The sequence below is a fragment of the Muntiacus reevesi genome, chromosome 3 (genome assembly GCF_963930625.1).
Source record: "Muntiacus reevesi chromosome 3, mMunRee1.1, whole genome shotgun sequence".
NCBI classification, from domain to species: Eukaryota; Metazoa; Chordata; class Mammalia; order Artiodactyla; family Cervidae; genus Muntiacus; species Muntiacus reevesi.
Window position 1 is genome coordinate 133,238,441 of NC_089251.1, and position 19,207 is coordinate 133,257,647.

The 19,207-nt window shown below is 38.3% G+C and overlaps 1 protein-coding gene across 1 annotated transcript in view; it reads left to right on the forward strand.

The window, feature by feature from the left end:
• ABCA12 (ATP binding cassette subfamily A member 12) overlaps positions 1-19,207 on the forward strand; it is a 191,089-nt gene that overhangs the window by 6,563 nt on the left and 165,319 nt on the right. Inside the window, exon 2 of the mRNA XM_065927669.1 lies at positions 9,469-9,562. Coding sequence (XP_065783741.1) covers positions 9,469-9,562 — 94 coding nt within the window. The remainder of the gene's footprint in view (positions 1-9,468; positions 9,563-19,207) is intronic.

The following is a 19,207-nucleotide window of genomic DNA, read 5'->3' on the forward strand; positions in this document are numbered from 1 at the left end:
AATTTCCCATCTGCAAGAGGGAGTAAGGTGATTATATTAAATCAGATAAAGTATGTGCATGTGATGTGCTCAGTCGCTTCAGTCATGTCCCACTGTTAGCGACCCTATGGACTGTAGCCCACCAGGCTTCTCTGTCCATGGGAGTTCCCAGGTAAGAATACTGGAGTGGGTTGCCATTCCAGATCCATGGGATCTTCCCGACCCAGGGATCGAACCCACCTCTCCTGCCTCTCCTGCATTGGAGGCAGATTCTTTACCCACTGAGCCATCTGGGAAGCATGTGAAGTGTTTAATGTAGCATCTTGCACAGCTAAATATTAGCTTTATCACTTATTGTTAAGACTTTATTTATTTTGATACTAATTTTTTTTTCTGAGTTGTGAGTTAAGTTTTCTTTGGAGCAAAATGAGGACTGGGGTGGGGGGGGACAACACCTCAGATAGCTCTGAGAAATTGTTCCATTGATACTAATTTTAAGAAGATCACTGACAACAAGAATTCATCCTGGGGAAAATACTTTGAAATCATATTTAATAGGGAATTACTGAAGGAACTGGCATTAGTATCCAGGAGAAAAGAGGACTTCGTCTCTAATTGAATACTTGTAGAATACTTCTGTAAAGCGGGGAGGTAAACTAAGACAAAGGAGTGTTAGTCATGGGAAGGAAGACATCACCTTGATGTGAGCAAAAAAAAAAAAAAAAGAAAGAAAGAACAGTGTGAGTTGTCCAGTAATGAGGAAGTTTCATAAAATATTGAACTTTTAGTCACTGGAAACTTTCAAGTACAGGCTGCATAAGCAGGTTGCAGAGACATATCCTCAAATTTTGGAGGTACCAGTCGTTCTGGACTTAATTCTTCTCCTGGAATATTCTACCCTCTTTCCCATCTGTGGGCTTCCCTTGTGGCTCAGCTGGTAAAGAATCTGCATGCAATGCGGGAGACCATGCTTTGATATCTGGGTTAGGATGATCTCCTGGAGAAGGGAAAGGCTACCCACTCCAGTATTCTGGCCTGGAGAATTCCATGGACTGTATGGTCCATGGATTTGCAAAGAGTCGGACACGACTGAGAGACTTTCACTTTCACTTCCCATCTGTGTCTTCACCCATTTGTTTCCTTTGCTTGAGGAAACACTTCTTTCTTACATTCCATCCAACACACATATCCCTTCTTCTGCCCGACTCTTTTTCATCTTTTAGCTTTTAGATTCACTTCTCTTCCTTTATCTTCCTTTGAAACTCTTGACTTCCTATGTCTTGGTGTTATCCATTACATTTGGTTATAATTTTTTTTCAGTTTACCATCCTTAAAAGACTGAAAATTTTAGTTGTTTTATCCTCATTGTCTAGTACCAGTAGGAGCTCAATAATTTTTAATTGCATTAATGAATGTATAAGCCTTATATAAATGACTACTGTGGTGTATATAAAACCATAAATTTTCTTAAGACTCTCTAAGACTATGGTTTCCTGGAGGGAAAACGAGACTCTTTATCCTAAACATTTTACTCTTATTTTCAGAGTTAAGTAAAAGAATCCCCATTGAAGTCTGAAAATTGTCCTGATATTCAGTATCATTTATTTCAGACATGGTTAACTTCAAACCACTCTAGTGCAATGGGTGCAAAGTCGAATTTCAATAAGGTGAAGATAGGTAATGTGACTCTGTGAAGTGGGCAAAGAATAGTAGTAGTGTAGTGTTAGCTTGTCAGTTGTGTCTGACTCTTTGGGACCTCATGGACTGTAACCCACCAGGCTCCTCTGTCCATGGGATTTTCTGGGAAAGAATACTGAAGTGGGTTGCCATGCCCTTCTCCAGGGGATTTTCCAGACCCAGGGATCAAACCTGGGTCTCCTGCATTGCAGGTGGATTCTTTACTGCCTGAGCCACCAGGGAAGCCCAAGCCAAGCACAGATAATTGGAAATGATGACATTTATGGTTAAGACTCCAAAATCACTGCAGATGGTGACTGTAGCCATGAAATTAAAAGATGCTTGCTCCTTGGAAGGAAGGTTATGACACGTCTAAACAGTGTATTAAAAAGCAGAGACATTACTTTTCTGACAAAGATCTTTCTAGTCAAAGCTATGGTTTTTCCAGTAGTCATGTATGGATGTGAGAGTTGGACCATAAAGAAGGCTGAGCACTGAAGAACTGATGCTTTTGAATCATGGTGCTGGAGAAGACCCTTGAGAGTCCCTTGGACTGCAGGGAGGTCAAACCAGTCAATCCTAAAGGAAATCAATCTTGAATATTCATTGGAAAGACTGATGCTGAAGCTGAAACTCCAGTACTTTGACCATCTGATGCGAGGAACTGACTCATTGGAAAAGACCCTGTTGCTGGGCAAGACTGAAGGCAAAAGAAGAAGAGGGCAGCAGAGGATGAGATGGTTGGATGGCATCACTGACTCAGTGGACATGAGTTTGAGCAAACTCCGGGAGATAGTGAAGGACGGGGAATCCTGGCATGCTGCAGTCCTTGGGTCACAAAGAGTTGGACAGGACTTAACCTGTGAACAACAAACAACAACATGATTAAGACTAGAGAGTGAATATCTGATTCACAGGCGTTCAAATAACAGGAATTTTCTCAAATTTTTAAATATATAGTAATACAGTAATTTCAGTATACTGTATCTTATTATTTACTTTTAATGAAAATAATAAAAATGGTGGCCACATACAGAATTAGGAGGACTAACAATAATTAAAATAAAAGGTTCTAATAAAGTAATGGAATGTGAATGACATAAAGTTGAAATTATGTGCTTTGCCAAGGTTCTTTTAGAAAATTAGATTTGAAAGTTTTTTAAAGATTTGAAGCAATAGTTCTCAGCAAATACAGAGGTAAATGTTTCTAGGTAATTCAATTGAGTTAAAAATTACTACAGATCAGCACTAAATGGAAAATTTAGAGTGAATTTACATTTGGTTTATTCAAGGAATTTATTAAGATTTAAACCTAGAATTTTGAGTGGATGACCTCACTGATTTCAAGGCCACTGAAATATGTCCTGTTATCATCATTAATTCTCCAAACCTTACCATATGCATGCAAACGATAGCCGTCCTTGGATATAAAGCATGTTTTTTTTTTTTTTTAAATCTCTTTTCTTGATCTTTCGTCCCTTCTCTTTTGCTGTTTTTTAAAAAGTGGTTCTGGATTTTCATAAGGAATTACTTTTAAATTGATTTCAATTTTTTAAATTTTAAAATAATTTCAAATTTAAAGTTGCTCAAATTTAAAGAACAGTACAAATATATATTTTTTCGAGAGCTCATTGAGATTGATGCCCCATTATCTCAGATAATTTTGTGTGCCTACTTCACAAAGAAGGACATCTTCCAACATAAGCCAGTCATTGTCCTTCAGTTGCTCAGTTGTGTCCGACTCTTTGCAGCCCCATGGACTGCTGCACACCAGGCTTCTCTGTCCATTACTATCTCTCAGAACTTGCTCAAACTCATGTCCACTGAGTTAGTGATGCCATCCAACCATCTCATCCTCTGTTACCCCCTTCTCCTGCCTTCAGTCTTTCCCAGCATCACGGTCTTTTCCAATGAGTCAGTACTTCGCATCAGGTTGTCAAAGTATTGGAGTTTCAACTTTAGCATCAATCCTTCCAATGAACATTCAGGACTGATTTCCTTTAGGATTGACTGGTTGGGTCTCCTTGCAGTCCAAGGGACTCTCAAGAGCCTTCTCCAACACCACAGTTCAAAAGTGTCAGTTCTTTGGTGCTCAGCCTTCTTTGGGTTTCCCTGGTGTCTCGGTTGGTAAAGACAATTGCCTGCAATGCAGGAGACCTGGGTTGGATCCCTGAGTTGGGAAGATCCCCTGGAGAAGGGAACAGCTACTCACTCCAGTATTCTGGCCTAGAGAATCCATGGATTGTATGGTCCATGGGGTTGCAACGAGTCGGCCACTACTGAGCGACTTTCACTTTCACATCCTTCTTTTTGGTCCAGCTCTCACATCCATACATGACTACTAGAAAAACCATACCTTTGACTGTACAGACCTTTGTTGCCAAAGTTATGTCTTTGCAATTTAATACACTGTCTAGGTTTTTCATAGCTTTTCTGCCAACGAGCAAGCTTCTTTTAATTTCATGGCTGCAGTTGCCATCTGCAGTGATTTTGGAGCCCAAGAAAATAAAGTCTGTCCCTGTTTCTGTTGTTTCCCCATCTATTTGCCATGAAGTGATGGGACCGGATGCCATGATCTTGGTTTCCTGAATGAAGGTTGGTGGCACATAAGCCAGTGACACCATTAAATTCTTAGATCCAATTCAAGCATCACCGGTTCTCCCAGTCATGTCCTTTATAGAAAAAAGACATGATTCAGAATCCTTTTCTGTATCTAGTTTTCATGTCTTTAGTTTCCTTCAGTCTGTGACTGTTCAGTAGTCTTTCCTTGACTTTCATGAGCCTGACACCTTTTGAACATCTAAGACCCGTTGTTTTGTAGAGCTTCTGTTGCTTAGTACCTGTGCTTAGTCGCTCAGTCCTGTCCGACTCTTTGTGACCCTATGGACTGTAGCCCACCAGGCTCCTCTGTTCATGGGGATTCTTCAGGCAAGAATACTGGAGTAGGTTGCCATGCCCTCCTCCAGGAGTTCTTCCTAACCCAGGGATCGAATCCAGGTCTCCGCATTGCAGGCCAATTCTTTACCCTCCGAGCCAGCAGGGAAGCCCTGTTTTGTAGAGACTTGGGTTATTTATTTCTGGAAGGAATACCGCAGAATGATGCTCGTTCTTCATATTACAACACATCAGGTGGTGCATGGTGTCGGTTTGTCTCACTTTATGGGCTCACTTTATGGTGACTCAGAGGGTAAAGTGTCAGCCTTCAACGTGGGAGACCCAGGTTTGATCCCTAGGTCAGGAAGATCCCCTGGAGAAGGAAATGGCAACCCACTCCAGTATTCTTGCCTGGAGAACCCCATGGACAGAGGAGCCTGGTAGGTTACAGTCCACGGGGTCGCACAGAGTTGGACATGACTCAGTGACTTTACTTTCTATGGGGAAATACTTTGAGACCATGTACGTATTTCTGTTTCTCATTAAACTTTCAATGTATCTGTTTCCATATACATTTATTCATATTTACATAAACTCATGGATTCCTGGTTTATATAGTTAGATATAGATAATTATTATCAAATCTTTTGATGTTTAATTTTGGCCAGTGGGTCAGATTTGATGTTCAAATTTGGCTACTAATAGGTATCTGTGTTTTATTGATAACATTCTCTGAGATTCTCTGAGCAGTATGTCTCGCTCCCTTCTATCTATTGATCTGCCTATCTATTTCTTTAGATTTATGTATGCATGTATGTATCTAACTATCTCTGTATCTATATACATTCTACATATATTTTATAGCTCTCTTCAGCCTGGAAAACAGTGATAGCCCGATAGCAACAAGCACACTTATCTCTCATCCTCTAAAAGAAGCTAGTCTTTCTTGAAAAAATAGGTATTCCCGGGACTGGGACAGAGGAATTATACAATGAGGCAGAAACTACTTGTGGGACTGGAAAGAAAGAAATAAGTTGTACACACATTTATAGCTCTAGTTCATGAACTAGTAGTTCATAGCCTTTATATCTTTACTTCTAGCCCAACACTACAGAGTTCATTCTAGTTTCCCACTTTTCCATGTTTATGATTTCCCTGTTGGATAATAAGAAGCCCAGCTCCTCTAATGGGGGATATACTTACTTTCACTGAACCTTCTATGTGAAACCAATCACCTGCTCCTTGCCCTGCACAGATGCCCTCCTTACCCACCTTGGGTGCTGACACCCCAGTGCCTGGCTTCTGTATTGTGGGTGTCCTCTTCACCTGGGTAGGGACCCACTTCCCTCACTCTGTCATCGTGGCACCCTGAGTCCTAGTGTGGACTGACCTTGCTTGCTCCACCTAAGGAATTTTGTGCACTGAATTTTTCAGAAAAAAAAGAGTGAAGAGGAAAAAAATAGAAGGGAACATATCAATAGAAAATAAACTGTGGAGAGATAAAAAGAGGCAAATGCCATGGTCCAGTAAAAAACTGTAATTTAGTGCATGTGCCAATAGATATCAAGCATGCAGGGGAGGTGGGATGCAAGTGAGGTATAGAGGCACATGAAACACGATTAAAATGTTAGCAAAAGTATGAAACTCTTAAAAACTACTTTTCCCAAAGTTTTCAAGTAGCCCTGATGTGCATTTATATAAAATCAATATTTCAGCATTTATTCCAAACAAACAAAGTTATGGCTCATTGGTTTAGTATTTAGATCCATGACATTGCATTTGCTTCTAGGTTGTTTATGATAATATTTAGAATGGTGTTACAAGCAGTCCTGCTGCTATGAAAATTTTAAATTTGCTTATTTCTTGCTTTTGTGATTAACTTGTCAACCTTAACATTTCCAAGATCACAATGTGGAGGGCTTTGGATTTATTATCCTTCTATAGTGCTGTATGCAGAAATGTTCTCCAGACCTCTCTGACCTAAAATCCTGAGGGAAATCTTGTGATAATACATTGTTTATGGGCTTGCTGTGGATTTTACCTGTAACAGGGTGTAAATTACTTTGAACTACTCCAGTACAGATTGCATTTTTTGTTTGGATTTAAATCATGTCTAAAATTAATCTCAGAGTTTACTGAAATGTACTCATGAAACCATCAAATTACATCAACCAAAAGATAACTTAAAGATAACCCATGACAAATGTCCCTTATTTGAATGTGAATGTACATTTGTGTTGGTGTATTTGATTTCAGTTGCTCACTGAATTCTCATGAGGTTGCTATGGAAAATGAATAGATGTTCCTAAAAGTAGCTTTGGGGCATTAAACCTACTCAGATGAATATATTTTTAAAAGAATAACTATGACTTTAAATATAAAACCAGTAAATCCACAAACATCAAATATTTTTAACCTTAATTCCTTATAGTCTACTTTTCAAATGAGTCACATAGAATAAAAATGGTACCTTGTATCTAGGATCATCAAAGAATAGACTAATTTTTGAACTTATCAGAGACTAGGCTAGAATAGTAACAGCTTATATTTTCATAGCACATATTATTCCTATACACTTCCTGTAGTACTTTCTGATTTGTTCCTTGGAGCGGTATGATTTTTTTTTAATGCTAGTTTAAGTATCAGGTGTCCAGATCCTTGTCCCCTGCTCTGCTTCCCAACTGGTTATCTAACTTTGGATTAATTACGCTAACCTTCTGTGGCCAAAGAATAAAAAAGGGAGCTGGATCAGATCAAGGCTTCTTAACCACTTCTGTGCTATGGATGTCTTGGTCAACAAGGCAAAACCTATGGTCCTTCTAAGAGTAATGTTTTTAAATCAAGAAAAAAATAGCATTACAAATAAAACCAATTATATAGAAATTCAGTTTTTAAGTATCAAAATGCAAGTTCATGATATGATAATATATGTTTATATAGCATTAAATAAATAAAGGTGAATCCATGACAATTCTAATTGTAATTCTATGATGAGTATAAACAGTACTTTGAAGTATCTGTAACAGCACTAATATGATTTGAAAATATCTGTGGTTTCTATAAGTGACAAGGTCACAGGTGTAGGTTTCTAGCCTACATTCATCATTAATAGAAATACTACATTGATTTCCATTAGTGGAAATATTATTTCAGTCATAAGCTGGAGAAATTAAAAATGTAATCTTTTTTTTCTATCCAAGTTTACAAATGCCAAGAATTATGTTCAGTAGGTGAGCTCAAAGGAACTTTCCAACAAAAATATTCCAACACTAAATAGTTCTGCTAGTTCAGTGGGGTATAATATGCATTTAGAATCACTCTATACCAAGAGTGGTCCATGGACCGCAGCAACAGCAACACTTACCTGAGCTTGTTAGAAAGAAATACAGTACCTCTGGCCAGCCTTAGATCTACTGAATCTGAACCTATGTGTTTACAAGATCCTTAGGAGATTTTGCATGCATATTAATGCTTGAGAATCACTGATATAGCTGCAAACCTGTCTGCAAGCTTTTATGTTGTGGTTAAACTTAGTACCTTAGGATTGATAGTCAACTTGCTCCATTTTTAAAACTGCCCTTAAACCCAAAGCCTAAGAATTTGGTGACATATCTGCCAGCAAGGAGGTCAGTGCTAATGGAGATATATGGAGATTTTCATGGAAAATTTAGGTTGAGCATTACTTAAGGATTGGTAGTTGAACGGGTCTAGATTGTTTCGGAGAACTAAAGAGCCCCAGGCAGTAGATTGAGATTTGGCAGAAGCACATCATCTCTGAAAAATGGGGGAGGAATGAAAATGTATCTGACTGCATAATCAGAAACATAGTTCAAGTTTGACTTACAGGCAAATGTTCTGTGTGGTTTGGTTTGAGCACTCTAACTGCTTACATATCACAGTTAATGTTCTTGTGAAAAGAAAAGTGCAAGTCACTCAGTCGTGTCGGACTCTTTGTGATCCCATGGACTATACAGTCCATGGAATTCTCTGGGCCAGAATACTGGAGTGGGTAGACTTTCCATTCTCCAGGGGATCTTCCAAACCTAGGGATCGAACTCAGGTCTCCCACATTGCAGACGGATTCTTTACCAGCTGAACCACAAGGGAAGCCCAAGAATACTGGAGTGGGTAGCCTTTCCCTTCTCCAGGGCATCTTCCCAACCTAGGGATCCAACTCAGGTCTCCTGCATTCCAGGCGGATTCTTTACCAACTGAGCTATCTTGTGAATAAATGTTTTTCACTTCTCTGGCACCAACTTTATAGGTGTGTAAATATTAAGCTGATGGTGTCTTATGAACTGAATCATGTTTACATGGGGAAGAAAGCTGCTCCTGAAGTGTCTTACAGTGAAATTCTCTAACAGAAATTTTAATGTAATATACATTCATTGAGGGCTTCCCTAGTGGCTCAGCAATCATTCATTCATTCACTTGTTCAATAATGTTTTTTGAGTCATTATCCAATGTCACAAACTAATCTTTATACCTGAGCATATCATACTAATACTGGAAGTGGTAAGATATGTCTTGGTTGAAATTAGGGTTTTGTATGCCCTGTTTAGCACGTTAAGCCTTATTCAACAAACAACTGGGAAGATCTAAAAGATTTTCAAGTTAGGAATTTCCTGATCATACTTGATTTTTAAGACCATCATTCTTAAAATGATGGTAGTTAAGAAAGGTAGTTAAGAAAGGTAGTTAAGAAAGGTCATTGGAAAGCAGGCTTCAGAAGATCATTTTAAGATTTTAAACCTGGAAAATTCCTTTTTGCATTTATTTCAAGGTCTCTTACATTTTTAAAAATCTCATTCCTTTCTTACTAATAACATTTATAGGCAAATATCAAGCTTGTATTGGAATTTTGTAGAATAATGTACTTGTTGTCAGGTGTTTTGGTTTAGCAATATAATTAACATTTTTTCTGTTGTTACTTTGCAGCTTTGGACACTTGTCTTGATTTTATGGCCAGTTATGATTTTCATAATTTTGGCTATTACCCGGACCAAATTTCCTCCAAGACCAAAGCCAACTTGTAAGTAAATGACAATTGTTTATTTCTCTAACTTTTGGATTCTGGTTAAGATTTATTTTGCTACCACTTTAGTGCTTTATTCTAAAATTCATTTTTTGAGTAATTTTTCCAATTGGAAATATCAATATTTGTATAAATACTTAATATGCCTTTTCCTCAGTCTTTTGAATTGAGAGTAAGGAGTTGAGCCTGTACTGTTTATCTAGAAAAATATAATATGTATAAGCCAGAATATATTTTAGTCTTTAACTATAAAATTTTAAATCACTTATCATTTGTCACAGATAACTCATAAATATCACCATGTTGTGTGCAACACAAACAGGCAGCCATCTCAAGCTAGATCATCCTTTACTTTTGTAACATAGGAGAAGCCGTAGACTGGAATTTAATCAACTGAATGATGAAATCCGGAGCATTAATCTCATCTCTCTTCTGGGCTAATATTTGAATGGTGCATATGTATCAAAACATTTAGTTTAAAAGAAAATTATTTTCTAATTAATGTTGGCTAGTTACATTTAATAATTACCGAGTTATAAAACTGGCACAGTGCCCAACTCAGTTCATGATTTCTTTTGGACCTTGGATGAAATGTCAAGGAGATTCAGAAAAGTTTTCAGAATTGACCAGGATGAGCTTTTAACCCCTCTGATTTGACCAAGGTTGTTCTTACTTTTGTTTTTAAACTTTGGAGTCAGTTTCTTAGAGAGGATTAAAGTCAAGTCAGGTGTCTCATGTTTCACAAAGCAGCCATCTCCTAAAAAGTTTGTAACTAAGATTTCTGAGAAATCAAATTGCATTTCAGATTAGTTATGGTAGCTCACCAAATAAAAGAATACTGTGCTGAATTATTTGTAAAGAGAATAATGAGCTAGTGGCTTTTAAAAATAATCACAGTGCTTTTCAATCACCTGGTTTTAAGAAGTAAGATGACAGCCACGGTGGAATCTACTTGAATCGTACATAATATGATAATTCAAAAGAAAATATTGATTCAGTTAGTGTGAAGCATTTAAACTCTTGGTGCTAGAATAAATAATTCCTTACATTTGAATTGCACCTAATCATTTCTAAAGGACTTTTGCACAAATTGTTATGTAGAGTTATTGATGAGATTTCATTAGGTTGTTTATAAGAAACATTATAATTTTATTTTCTTCATATTGTTCATATATTAGTTCTTTATAACAGATTCATTCCATTGCATACTGTTGGAAGGGCTTCCCTGGTGGCTCAGATGGTAAAGAATCTGCCTGCAATGCGGGAAATCTGGTTTGATCCTTGGATTAGGGTGATCCCATGGAAGAGGGCATGGCAGCTTGGAGAATCCCCACGGACAGAGGAGCCTGGCAGGCTATAGTCCATGGGGTTGCAAAGAGTCAGACATGACTTAGCGACTAAGCACAGCACAGTAGGATTTAGTGGAAAAGGAAATGACAACTCACTCCAGCACGCTTGCCTGGAAAATCCCGTGGACAGAGGAGCCTACAGACCACGGGGTCACAAGAGTCAGGCACGACTTAGCGACTAAAGCACCACCAACAATAGGATTTAGAGATTCATGGGGGAAAATCATGGAGAGTTCTTATTGTCCCACTCAATTTTGAAGAAAAGCTTGAAAAAAAAAACTGTGACAAGTGCTTCATAGATCAAATAAAAGGCTCTGTAAAACACACAGTCCAAAAGGAAATGAATAACCATTTTTAACTGTGAACCTGTTATCATACTCTAATGATAATTGGTTTTGAAGTGATTGTTTGTGGGGAGGAGGGAACAAACTTATAGAAAAATTGAAACATTAAAAGTATTTTGATTGGTCTCTCAGACCTTATAAGGCTAAGTCTAGAAAATTGTCAATTGGTTTGTTATTAGAACTGAATGGGACCCTCTCAATTTACAGATGAGAACACTGGGACCCAAGGATATTTTAATTTTCTAAAATCCATTCATGTGCAATAAGAGAGAAAGACATTAAAAACTACTTTTACTAAATCATTTTCCATGAGATTTGTGTGGTATTTTATCCTCTTATACATAGATTCAAATGTAAAGTATGTCCAAGATTTCAGCTCACCCTATAATTAATAGAGTATAAAGTGTAATTTTATCATTGGAGGTACTATTCTGTAGAGTAGTGTAGAGAATCTAAAACTGGTATAGATAAAAAGTAAAAAAATAAAACTGGTATAGATGCAGTTATGTTTTTCCCTCCCTTGTGATAGAGAGGGAATAACTTCAAAATGACAGTTTGGATTTAGGTTTTTTAATTCTGTTTTTTAAAAATTGTTGTTTTCTTTGTTTCTTACATCTACTATACCAAAAGATAAAATGAGGTAGTAACAATCATGATAAATACTTCCTGATCTTCTACTGTGTAATGACTGTGTCATTCATTTCACAGTCAAGAAAGCCAAGGCACAAAGTGATGAAGTAACTCATCCAAGATTGCACAGTTAGTAAGTGGTGGTGTCAGAATCTGAACCCAGACAGTCTGGTTCCAGAATATGGTTTTAAGCTTGTGGACTGACATTTCTTACATCTAGTAGTCAGTACTAATTTTTTCATGTTTCAATTAGTTAGGTTTTACAAAAGTAGACTAAAAATTAGAAATTAGGGACATAAATTCCTTCTCCATCTCTATCATGAAATACAAAAATATGGGCAAGAGGAAGATTCTGAGGTATGTATGGTTTTTAATGTGAAACGCTGCCTCTGTTTGACAAATTCTGCATGAATCATTGCAGTTCTAGTATCACAGAAATCAGCTCCTGCTTAACAAATTAAAGATCATCTTCGGGCCACAGTGACTTCTTCAGTACTAGTTGGGCAATAGAGAAATGAGGATGAAACTCCAGGCTACACCCCAGTTGAAACTCAGCTATGGTGAAAATGGGAGTTGTCATCTCGTGGGCACCGTCTGCTCCCAGATTAGCCAGGGAGGTATGTAGGACTGATAAATCATTCAGAATAAATACCGTCAACTGGAAGGACTCCCTCCATAGTCTTTCTGACTGAGGGCCCTGGAGAAGACTGGGTTTCTGGTGAATAAGGGAGCTGCTGCAGTCCCTGCCGTGGTGATCGCCAGGCAGGGGCAAAATGCGTACTTTCAGCATCATCTGCCTTCACTTACTCCCTTTTGTGTTGCCACCAACAGCTTAGGTAACTTGCCCCCGCAAATAATAAGTTCCAAGTAAAGAAAACTTTCCACAGGCTGGCAGGAGTCCCAGATGCTTCTTGTTCATATGGAGAAGATATGGGCTAAGGCGCCAAGTTTGAAATAGCTCCAACCTCTTGTAATCACTACAGGCAGTGGCTTGTCAAGAGGCAAACATTAAAGCCAAAGTGTTATGCTTAGGGAGCAAAAGCAAACAAAATCAAACCAAACTCCCAAATTACATTTAGGCTAAGTCAAGCTATAATGTGCAGTGAGTTACTTCTGTCTCCCTTTAATACGTACATCCTCATGAAAGGGCAGGCAAACAGTTCATCATCAGTGAGGAGCCGACTGCTTTTCAAGAGTAGTAAGACCCTGCCATAGTGAGATAAGTGGTCTCCAGAAAAAATGTAGTCTTGCCAACAAGAAGTCACATTTTTATGAAGTTAATGAAAAGCATTCTTTTTCTAGTGGAAATATCACTAAAAGCATAATGGAAATTCCACAAATATGATCATGAGATGAATGAAACACCCACTGTCTCAAGACGGTCACTTTCGAATATCCCTGCCCTCTCAGAAGAGAAGAAGCCCAACCCATCCCACATCTGGAAATGGGGACTGTTGGAAGGCAAGGGAAAGTGCCAACTGGAATGATATCCAAACTTGTGTTATCAGAGGGTGCTATTGATTCCACCTATCCCGATGTGACTTAGTAGCTTTGGGTAAATGCAAGTTATCATTCCTAGCATGTCTTTTGGCTTCCAAAGCATACCTTTTGCCTTCATGAATGTGATAAAAATAATAATTAGAGTAAATTTTTATTGACAACTTGACCATCAGCAGGTACTTTGCTAAGTTCTTTGCATATATTTCCTGAGTTAATGCTTACATCTTCTCCTTGAATATGACTATTCCTATTTTAAAGATAACGAAGGCATTGAAATGTTAAGTAATTTACTAATGTTCACATAGTTACTATGTGCCCGAGCCTTGATTTTAACCACAGTTCCCTCCCCTCTCCCAACCCACACAGTGGGTTTTTCCAGGTTACAAAGGCCAACAATGGCAATCCTAAAGTTTGACTCATTCGAGTTTACAACCTCTCCATTTTCTTCTTCATACCACCTGTTAGTACTATCAGAGATAGAACAAGGTTGTAAAAGTGAACTCAATTTGGCAGTGGCTCTAGGGAAAAAATGTAAGAAGAAAGACTGGAATTATTGATTAATTGGTAGTTTGTGGGATCCATGAGTGTTGTTATATCTTTGGGATCTGAATTGTTAAGAGGAAAGAGCTTATGAGGGCTCTCACTGATGAAGGCTGTGAAGGTCCAAGAAGTGAGGCTTTTATCTGGCCCTGTTCTTGCTGCTGACTTTTTGTGTGGCGTGTTTTTATGGAAATAAAGACAAATGCATGAGGACAGAATTCCAAGGTGTATCACACTCCCCATAACACTCATGATTTAATAGTAATAGTTGAGGGACCTACAGTAAACAATATGCTTTTCTGTGTTGATTGGCTGAAATTAATGTAGGCTTTGTTCTGGGAAGCTCAGAGCTCGTCATCGCTCACCTTCTGCTGAGGCTTGCCCCATCCAGTTTCTCCATCTCAGGTGTGCCAGCCACACTAGGCCGTCTCTCAGGTTAGAACCGTCTGAGTCATCCTGACTCCTTGCTTTACCTCACCTCCCCAAACCACTATCCTTCAGTTCGGAACCCATCTTGTGAAATGCATCCTGGATGTTTTCCCTTCCCTTCCATCCTTCCTGCCACCTTTTGGTTCAAGATCTCCTTGCTTCATGCCTGGATTTCTTCAAAAGGTTTTGTTTTGTTTTGTTTTGTTTGGGGGGGGGGTGTGCATCTCTGGAAGCACTGCCTCTAACACTTCCCACATTTTGCCATCAGGGATATCCCTAAAATATTCTTTAGATCAGTCAAGTTTCAACTCTTCTTTGTCTCACTTTCAAGACCTTCATAATTAGGATTCATCCAGCTTTCTGTTTTTTCTGTTGGGCAGTATGTTGCATGTGCCTAAAGAAACCACGTCTGAAAGTCTTCCACATATCCCATGTTCATAGCTCCTCCTCATCATCTATTAAACAACAAGTTCCCATCTATGGCCTACTCTTTCACCTTCCTGACCATTCAGATTACAGCTATTTTTCCTTGATGTCTTTCTTGTGAATGTATTAGCTAGTAGTGGCTTTTGAATGACTTTTGCTTAATCTTGACTCATTGGACAGATAGTATGTGTATATATAACTTTAAATCATATAACTTCAAATTCTTCTCAGATACAGCATAATTCCCAACATAGTGAACAAAATAGGAGTGCAATATATTGGTCAGAATTTGATAGTTTGAAAAATTGATATGGATACTTGGATTACAAAACTCACTCAGAGATGGATAATAATAAGAAAATTATCAGTGTAAATCAGGTGGGTGAAGGACAAGAAGTTAACTTGTTTAGGGTTTGATTTTTACTTCTCTGATCCAAATAAATATGACTGTGCTATCAAAAATGTCTATATGGTTATATTAGGAAAAGAAAATAGATATAAAGCTCTGTCACTCCTCCCCAGGTAGATTCACCTGGGGATTTCCCTCACAAATTAATAAGTCCTTGTGAATGCATACAAGAGATTTTTGTGTGGGAGAGATTTATAGTCTGCTTCTTGCTTAAGTTCCATAAAATGTTGGAACAGTTTTTGAATTTCAAAGCCAGAGTCCTGTCATTTACTTCTTCCATCTGTAAATCAGTAGTTAACTTTTTTTGGAAACACTACTGACCCTTTAGATGGTAACACGGAGATAAATTCTGGAAAGTCATAGACACTGAGTCTGGGGTTAGACGGTGACTGTGCTGCTTCTGGTTTTCGGGCAGATGGTGTGGAGCAGAAGGAAGGGGGACGGGAACAGGGCCGGCCACAGCTCCTGCTGGCGGTGGCCCATCGCTCTGACTTGGAATTCTGCCAGTCTCTCACACAATCCTCATGCACACCCTAATGCTGCATAACACGACAAGGATTTCTCAACTAATCCCCTCTTAGGCTCGGTACCCTGAGTTGCACCAGAGACCCGGAATTACCTTCAAGTACAATAACAATTTAACAAGTAGAAAAATAAAGAGTAAAGAATAGCTGTTGATTGCATAGTGGAGGAGGAGAGGAGGAGGAGGAGATTTTTTTTTTTTTTCTGGTCATTTCACATCACCCCTACTTTTGATGATTCACCTGACAAGCTTCCCAGAGTTACTGCCTCACTGAAAAGTGGCTCTGCGAGCCACGTGTCTTCTTTTTCACTCCTTTTCCCTATTCTTTCCTTTTCTTCTAGGCCAGAGGAATTCCTATTATGATCACATAGGGACCTCTAATATCCAAGCCTGTATGATAAATACAAATAAATAAATGATTTCTTATAAAATTCTTACAAGTATAGTAATGTGACTACTATCAGTCGATGTTTCCATTATACCCTTGAAACTCAGAGCCTGATTTAACGAGGTGATTTCAGCCAATTGTTTGCACTTGTCAGTGGGTATCTAGCCCCCACACAGGCTCACAGGTAAGTGTCTGGCTTCATGGTTGGCTGGCTGCGTGTTTTCCTGAGTGACTGCTTTATTAAACCTTCCTTTAAGCATCACCCAGGAAACCTGGCTTACCAAACCTTATTCATTTTTATACTGCTCTCACTATTCAAAATTTTCTCATTCTCTTTGATTAGGTCATATCATGTCCTTTGCTTAGATAAATAAGCCAGTGTATTTTTAGAGTGAAAGTATCTCTCACTGAAGAAATGTCACAGCATACAATATTGGCTTGTCTCAGGTCAGTTAGAATTTCGTTGCAGGTTAGAATTAGAGTGACTTATGGTATTTTCACATTTAAAAAGTAAAATCTTTATTTCAATTATGTATTTACATATTTATGCTTATATATAAAATCATTACTATTGTGAGAGGCAATGTAGGGGCTTAGAGCACAGACTAGAGATCCAAACTGCCTGGATTCAAACACAGTTCAGTTAAGTTCAGTCACTCAGCTGTGTCCAACTCTATGCAACCCCATGAACCGCAGCATTCCAGGCCTCCTTGTCCATCACCAACTCCCAGAGTTTACCCAAACTCATGTCCTTTGAGTGGGTGATGCCATCTAACCAACTCATCCTCTGTCATACCCTTCTCCTACTGCCTTCAATCTTTCCCAGCATCAGGGTCTTTTCAAATGAGTCAGTTCTTCTCATCAGTTCAGTTGCTCAGTTATGTCCAACTCTCTGCAACCCCATGAACCGCAGCACGCCAGGCCTCCTTGTCCATCACCAACTCCCGGAGTCTACCCAAACCCACATCCATTGAGTCAGTGATGCCATCCAAACATCTCATCCCCTGCCATCCCCTTCTCTTCATGCCCTCAATCTTTCCTAGCATCAGGGTCTTTTCAAATGAGTCAGCTCTTTGCATCAGGTGGCCAAAGTATTGGAGTTTCAGCTTCAACATCAGTCCTTCCAATGAACACCCAGGACTGATCTCCTTTAGGATGGACTGGTTGGATCTCCTTGCAGTCCAAGGGACTCTCAAGAGTCTTCTCCAACACCATAATTCAGAAGCATCAATTCTTTAGTACTCAGCTTTCTTTATAGTTTAACTCTCACATCCTTATATGACTACTCGAAAAACCATAGCCTTGACTAGACTCCTTTTGTTGGCAAAGTAATGTCTCTGCTTTTTAATATGCTGTATAGCTTGGTCATAACTTTTCTTCCAAGGAGTAAGTGTCTTTTAATTTCATGACTGCAGTCACCATCTGCAGTGATTTTGGAGCCCCCCCAAATAAAGTCAGCCACTGTTTCCCCATCTATTTGCTATGAAGTGATGGGACCAGATGCCATGATCTTAGTTTTCTGAATGTTGAACTTTAAGCCAACTTTTTGACTCTCCTCTTTCACTTTCATCAAGAGGCTCTAGTTCATCTTCACTTTCTGCCATAAGGATGGTGTCATCTGCATATCTGAGGTTATTGGTATTTCTCCCAGCAATCTTGATTCCAGCTTGTGCTTCCTCCAGCCCAGTGTTTCTCATGATGTACTCTGCATATAAGTTAAATAAATTTAAATATGGATTCAAACACAAGCTTTGGGTAAATTTCTTGGATACTTGGAGCCTCATTTTCCGTATCTGTATATTGAAGTTAATGATAGCACCTACTTCACAGAGTTGTTGTGAGAATTAAATGAATTAATACTTGTTAAATACTTAGAAAAGTTCCTGGGACATAATAAGAGCTACATTAGTGTTGGATGTTATTTTTATATTATTTATGATATAAAATGTTGTTTATATTTTTAATATATATAGAGAGTATAATATCAATAATTGAGCATCATTGATACAATCTAGTCTCTTATTATTTGACTGATAAAGAAACTGGCTCAGAAAATTTAAGAGCTAATTAAAGTTTCACATTTATCTTATTATTGTCACATATTTAAAACGTATCTCTTATGTCTGTGCTGATCCAGAACATCATGAGGACTCAGAGCAAAAAGTCTACATCAGACTATACATCAGGAACTATAACCAATAAATATAAATGCAATAAATTCCACAGTGGAGGTAGGACCAAGACCAGAAGCAGCAGAGAAGATGGGGTCCAGAAAATTTTACCTGGAATCAGGGCTGGGGCTACAAGGAGGCATATCCAAGGCAAAATTTGAGAGGTTAACAAAAACTCAGCAATCAAGTTCAGTCATATTTTATATTTTAAAATATCAATTAATTTTAAAATTCTGCATACAAAATACCAAAATTTTAAGTAAAATCAAGATCAACATTACTGCTTTTTCTTTTGCCTTAGGCTCCAGCGTGGCTCATATGGCACTGCCTGGGGTATCAGGAAGGACTTCACAGGAAGACCCAATGTCTTAGCATGGCTCTTGAGGAATGAGTAGGAGTTTGTCAGATGGACAGTGTCTTTGCATTCCTAACAGACAGTGGTCAACATGAGTGAGGGCACAGGACATGAGTTAGATGTGCCAGGAATTTGGAGTTTGCTGTCTGAAAAAAGAATGTTTATTGCGAGCATTGGGAGATGAGGCTTTTTGGTCAATATTAAAAATATTGGACTTTATTTTGAAGAGGCTGAACTTTTTAGTAGATTACTTTTGTTTAAGTATGTTTTTTTCTGACCATAGAATTACATACTTACTATTTAAAAGTTTAGTAACTTAAGTATTAATGTCTCAGAAAGAAGCCCCATATAAGCTTTCCTTCTAAAGATAACCACTGTTAACATTTCAGTATACTTTTTCTCATACTCTTTTCTATGCATGTAACACAAAAACGTACACACAAGTAAAATCTGAACATTGGGATCAGATAACATTTTAGAAAAAGCTCCTGCAGCAGAATCAAAGATGGTTTAGTAGAAACTTGTAAGTGGTTTGAGCACAGAATTCTGGTTTTAAAACTTGCACTTCACTTTTCATT